Source organism: Phoenix dactylifera, chromosome 18 (genome assembly GCF_009389715.1).
Source record: "Phoenix dactylifera cultivar Barhee BC4 chromosome 18, palm_55x_up_171113_PBpolish2nd_filt_p, whole genome shotgun sequence".
Taxonomy (NCBI): domain Eukaryota; kingdom Viridiplantae; phylum Streptophyta; class Magnoliopsida; order Arecales; family Arecaceae; genus Phoenix; species Phoenix dactylifera.
In genome coordinates this window covers 4869293-4875907 of record NC_052409.1, presented here as the reverse complement: position 1 = coordinate 4875907, position 6615 = coordinate 4869293, and the positions used below count along the sequence as shown (strand labels likewise).

General features: G+C 38.8%; 1 protein-coding gene across 1 annotated transcript; it reads right to left on the bottom strand.

Annotated features, from left to right (window-relative positions):
- Positions 1-5233: 5233 nt before the first annotated feature.
- LOC103720618 (chaperone protein dnaJ 11, chloroplastic-like) lies at positions 5234-6375 on the bottom strand. The gene has a single exon (XM_008810418.4). The coding sequence runs from the start codon at positions 6164-6166 to the stop codon at positions 5681-5683; it is 486 nt and encodes a 161-aa protein (XP_008808640.2). The 5' UTR covers positions 6167-6375; the 3' UTR covers positions 5234-5680.
- Between the last annotated feature and the right edge of the window lie 240 nt (positions 6376-6615).

Sequence of the window (6615 nt, the reverse complement as noted above, 5' to 3'; positions counted from 1 at the left end):
TCAGCAGAGATAGAATCCAAGATATATCAACAGTAATAATAAATATGTTGTTATATATGTTATACATGAAATAAGCATAGTTTCACATGAGGGTTTGGTATGTAGCCCTTTTAGAGATCGCATTCTACCCCATGCAGGCTGTTTTCCTCAATGCTTGTAACTTATGGTCATGGTTATGGCTTTTGTGGAGTTGCCCAACTTTTTCTCTTATGGATTACGATGAAGCAGTTTAATATAGGTCAATGGTTAGTCCGAAGACTCATTCGTTTTCCTGTTCGGGTCACCAGATAGTGGTTCAATCGTTGATCAACCATGAATCGACCCATTGACTCATGACTCATTAAATAATATAATAAAAAAGGTTTTTTTTTTTTGTACGTAGTCTTCTAAATATTAAAATTTACATGAATATTCTTCTAAAATTAATATTTATATGTATATTTTTTTAAAATTTTTTTTGGCATGTATACCCTTTATTTTCTTTTTTTCTTACATATGTGCTAAACCATCTAACGCCATCAAAAATTAGCATTTTAAAATTAAAAATAACTGAACTACTCTTAATGAGTAGATATGCAAAAAAATATTTATAAGGGTATATATACAAATAAGACTTTATAAGGATATTCATACAATTTCACATATTTAAGAGGGTTTATATGCAAAAAATTATAATTTTATTCTTTTCTATTTTAACCTATTTTATCACTCGAATTTATCTAGTGCTTGATTCTTAATGTTTTCCATAAAAATATTGCTTAAAAAAATTGATTCGACAATTAAGATAAGAAAAAGAGATATTAATTTTTAGTAAGACCTGTTAATCTGTTACCCGCTTTAGAAATAATAAGATATATTCATAATTTTAATTAATTTTTAATTTAAATAAATATAATTTTGGCTAATCATATTAGCTGAATCGTTATGTCAAAAGTATTCATACAAAAATAATATTTTATGAGGGCATACATATAAATATCATTTTGGAGGGTATTTATGCAAATTTCAATATTTAGAAAGGTATTTATATAAAAATTTAAGAATTTTTTATATGTATACCCTCCTTAATATATGAAATTATATGAATACGCTCTAAAATTATTATTTGCATGTATACCCTTATAAAAATTTCTTTTTACCTATTTACTCATTAAGGATATTTTTGTCATTTTAATTTTATACCACTAACTTTTCAACAGCGTTAGATGGCATGGGTATATTATATATGCAAAAAAAAAAGAGATGGGTATACATACAAAACAAGTGTTTGATGAAGGTGTACATACAATATCAATTTTGAGAGGGTATTCACGTAAATTCTAATATTTAGAAAGGTATGTATGCAAAACAACCCTAAAATAAATATAAATTTAATATATAGTAAAATTTTAAAAAAATTCTGAAAGTATGAATTACTAAAAAAAATTATAACAACAATAACCTTATAGCTAGTATAACATGTATTCCATAAAAATGATACAAGTTTTTTAATTTATTTTTATAAAAAAAATAAGCAAAAAGATATGCGTTATTATCTTTTATCAAACATATCGTGTGACCAATTCGGGATGACCCATGGGAATTTTAGACAAGTCGATACTGAGTCAACCGGGTCATCGGTTTTAGGTTTTGAGTTCTACGGGTTTGGGATTGACTGGACTCGTGCAAGGTCTCGAGTCATCAGTCAAGGTCTTCAAAAAAATTTCTAACATTAATTGTTCATCTAATTAATTGTACATCGTTTTTGATAGTTGAATTTCAAGTCTCTTTGTGCTCTGATATTGGCGTGTGTTCCTTTGCCAAGACAAAGATGGGAGCAAAAGGACTAATTCCATGGGAAGCATGTTTGTGCACATTATTTATTTATTTATTTTTTTTTTGGCCAAGTGACAAAGGAAGATTGGTTGTTTCTAACAATGAGATATATTTGACAATTAAATTGTCATATCAATATTAGTAGGTCTAAGAAATTTATTTCATGTGTATTTAACAAACAATGCAGGGCATTTTTTAAGCAAATAAACTCCCCTTGATTGAATGGGCTCGAAAAACTTCAAGAACCTTAAGAGTCACTGATATCCTATGATGGTTCATTCAAACAAGCACCATATGGATAAAACTAGGTCATGAAATTTGAAGCTCCAAGGAAACTTATCGACACATTATGGGCGATTATCGTCATATTTGCTTATGTAGGGTAATTGGTGGAAGTGAGGGGCAAGTGAATTGATTAAATCTAGATTCAACGTGAAGCATGATTCAACTTAACCCAGAATCATATAATATAATTTGGATTCACGCATAGACTTGATATCATATTAACCATTTATTGCTTCCACAAAGTTGGACCTTGGTCGAGAAAACCTAATTTGTTTAACAATAATGAAAATTAAAAAAAAAAATGGGCCAAAGCAAGAAGAGCAGACAGTTGGCCAATGTGATTTGAAATGTTTGGTAGGGCTCTTGGAGATCTAATTTGTCCTGTTGAGCAAATCGGCTCGAATCCGATGATTCGGATTTTAAACATTGGCATTTTGTCCCTTCCATTAAGTACTTCGTCAGCTTACTTGATAGGTCCAAGTTCTGCCAATCAATTGATGCAATTGCATCCCTCCCATATTCCTAAATTGTATCTCCATGGAAATTGAAGAAATTACATTCAGAAGGAAAGCCATATGTAAAGATTTTGTATGGCTTCAATCAATAATGGCATTTTTCTAGAAAGGCAGATGTTGGCAGAGCCAAAAAATCACACCTCTCTTATTCAAACTAGAAAAAAAAAAATACCAAGATAGAAGTAGAGATTTATAATCACATCTTCATCAGATACAATTACATTACACTGCCAAGATCCTCCATAATGAACAACAACATAAAAAGATGAGGTGGCAATTGTCTGGTTACACCCAAGATAAAGCAAGAATCTACCCTAATATCCAAAAATTTATTAACATTGGCCATTTTGTTGTCAATTTTAGAATCACGATTTATGAGGACGAGGGTGATAGTTGTTAAAAAGTAGTGCAAAGAGAAGAGTTGATGCACGACCTTATTGAATTTCCTATAGGACATGCATTCCCAAAGGAGTCGCATGTTTTTCTTGCACCGCACTTTGATGCCTCTCGACGAGTGTCTGAATATCTTAAAAGCTGCATTTGATCTTTTTGCTGATCGAAGAGGATACGTGCAGTGAGACGAGTAGGCTTAAACACCACATAATCAAATGTGCAGCATCGACATACTTTTGCATGCTCATGCTTACAAATATTTCGTTTTATGTACCATCATGACTTAGAGAGAATGCTATTAGCGAATAAGCTATCTTATTAATTGAAATGAGTCACTGTTCCCGTTTCAGTACCGATAACATTCTATTATATTACGGTACACTCAATACAAAATGTCTTGTTGTGGTTCAAATTCGGCCTGAGGTTGGCCACGCCGGAATAGCTACCGGTTGGGAAAGAGTGAGGATGCCGCTTTCTACGCGCCGGCAGACCTACACAAAGTCTCACCGGTGGAATTCTGGTGAGAGCCCTCCGATGATAAAGTTAGAGTGGATCTTAGGTGGTCCAGCCAAAAAATCCTTCAGCATTACCTGATGAGGCTATTTATAGTCCCCGTGGAGGTGCTCAGGTAGCGGAGGTATGATCCGTTCCTCATTATAAGAGGGAATGGCGAAGGTCAGGTGGCGTGTGGCCATAGCTTGCTTCAAGCACAAGTCTGATTCGACATATCGAATATTTGTACGTTCTTCATACTAGAGCTGATCACAGGCCTTCTGGCCTGCCCAGCCCGGCCCGAAATTTTTCGGGCTTGGGCATTAAAAAAAGGCCCATGGGTCATGCCTGGGCAGGAAAAGCGGCCCGACCAAAAAAATCGGGCTAGGCCTAGTCGGGCCATTGTGGCCCATTTCTACATTCCAAACAAAGAAAAAAATCGGGCCTGTCGGGCCGGGTTAGACGGGTCTAGGATCAGATTTATAAAGTCGGGTCGGGCTTGGACAAAAATTTAAGTCCAACAGTCAGGCTGGGCCGGGCCTAGGCATAGCCATCGAGCCTAATTTCTCCTGTAGAGCCCGGCTCGAGCCCGACCTGGCCTGAATTTTGATCAGCTCTACTCATACCATGTATCGGTATGGCAAATTTTGGTCTTAAATATATTTAACCTCCCAATAATACTGGTAAAGACAGGATTTGAACCGAAACTTTTGAAAAACTTTAGTAGCTTGCAAGGATGACACCATATTAAGATCCTATCTAAAAATCTAAAGCATTTAAATAGATGAGCCCAAAAGTATATAAATACTACATAAATTTTTAACTTATCCTATGTCATACTATTATGCCTCCACAAATTTGCACCCTTAATCATGTGAAGCATATCTTCTACTAGAAACCATCTGGTTAAGATCATGTGTTAAACGAATGGGTGTGCGTGTGTGAAAGAGAGAGAGAGAGAGAGAGAGATGGAGGGCGGTTAGTTTTGGTAGGGTGTGGGCTCCAGGATTTCAGATAAGATCGCTTGAGAGGATCACAAGGACGCTGGGCCATGACGCATCCAATACGAACGCGGGGTAGCGTTGTCTCATTCGGGCAGTACCACACGACTCTTGCACCGATATCAATTTAGTTCAGCACATAAGCTTTATGGAAGTTGAAGAAGTATTTTGACGGTTTGTAAGCTTGGTTGCCTAGGATGATTAGTGGGTACCATCTTGAATTGTGACCCCTCTTGCAAGTCTTTTTTAGGAAAAAAAATGATTATTTTAACTTCAACGAAAATAGTTTCTCTAATTTAATTTGTATTAGTGCTACACATGTTTGATGCATTTGTAGCCAAAAGTATATATATATAAAAAAGACATGTTTGATGCATGTGAGAAGCAATATATATAATGTGTGCATTGCTTTGTTTCAACTAGTTAATATAACTTTCTATTTGTTATTTTTTTTTATTTTAAAACCTTTTCTGTCTCTCTACACTTGCACTGACCCCAGGTGATCTCTATTTTTCATTCTATAATAATATAACATCAAGCAATACTAAGTTAAATTTTTGTATCGCAGACTGAATTACCTCCTTTTCTGCTTACCATTCTAGAGATTTTATGTAAACGGATCACATGTCATTGCTTAACCCCTTCAGTAATCTTTTGTTTTTTGATTTTGTTGGACTCATTCACACCCATTATGTGTGGGCCGCCGCTATAACAAAATATTCATGTATTTTATTTAGATAGTCATTCATTTCTTCAACCCAATCAAAATTACACCACAAACAACGATTCCATAAATTACATGAATATTTACATTTATTTGGTATATGCATATTTACATTTTTTTGATATATGAATATTTACATATTAAAAGCCAAAAAAATGAACAAAATAAGGAGTAATGCTGCCCAATGACTGAGTAAGATGAAACTGAGAAGAACTAAATGGTGTCGCATTAAATCTGTGCAAAGATGGCCGAGGCTACTAAAAATACAGTTGCCTTTTCCCACCAACATATGGTAAGCTGGAGATCTCATCCGACGGCTCCAGCGGTCCCATATTCCTTCACGTACCTCCGCTTAATAATATATAAACAAACAAGACCGGTCCGCCCATCGGACCGATTCGCTCCCCGTTCCGGCCGGCCGAACTCGATCCGGACCTCGACCCGCCGCACTTTTTCTACCAACACTGGTCCGTCTCCCACGTCCGGCGAGCGAAGCCGGAGAAAGAGGTCGCCGCCGATGGGCTCGAGGCGGACGAGGAGAACGGCCGCGGGCCGCGCGGCGACCACTGCTGCCGGCCGATAGCCGTCGCCGCCGCCAACCTGCGGTCGTAGTCGGCGCGCTTCTCCGGATCGGAGAGGGTGGCGTAGGCGGCGTGGATCCGCTTGAACTCGTCGGCCGACGCCCCCTTCCGGTCGGCCCCCACCACGTCCGGGTGGCACGCCCGCGCCAGCCGCCGGTACGCCGCCTTGATGTCCCCGCCGGTGGCCCTAGCGGTGAGACCGAGCACGTCGTACAGCGTCCCCGTGTCGGCCGCCATCGCCGGGGCGTGCAACGCAGCGCAGCGCGGGGACGATCGGAGCTTGGAAATCGGGGAGAAGAAGGGAGTCGGGATCCGAGCGCCAAGGAATTGGGAACAAGCGAGAGAGGGCGGGGTAATCATGAGAGCATAAGCGAAAGAAGGTCTGAAGAGTGCCTGGAATTCGGAATCGGGATGGCCTATTTAAGCGAGAAGAAAGGTGAAAGGGGGTGAACCTTAGGGGCAGTTCAAAAGCAGGGGAGATGGGAGAGCTTATCCGAGGACAGTCTATCCAGGATGCGGCTGACACAGCTAAGAGCTGGATTGGCTGTACCGCTATGTTAACCCACCCGTGCTCTAGGTAGAGCCAGGCTGGGTTCTACGAGGACGGAATATCGAGAATAGGCGTGGGGCCGCTCGGCTATGTGGAAATGGATAAACTCGATAGGGTGGCAATGTCAATTTGGATTGGGATTAAAACAGGGTGGGCCCTGCAAATGCGTGAGTTGAGGGTCTGCGTGCATTATGGTACGATGTGATTACTATGAAAGTCGGAGAAGATTATGAGGAGGTGGAGCCCTGCCGGAGAGTGA

Coding starts and splice junctions, on each gene's coding strand:
- LOC103720618 (XM_008810418.4), bottom strand. CDS start 6,166: ATGATTACCCCGCCCTCTCTCGCTTGTTCCCAATTCCTTGGCGCTCGG.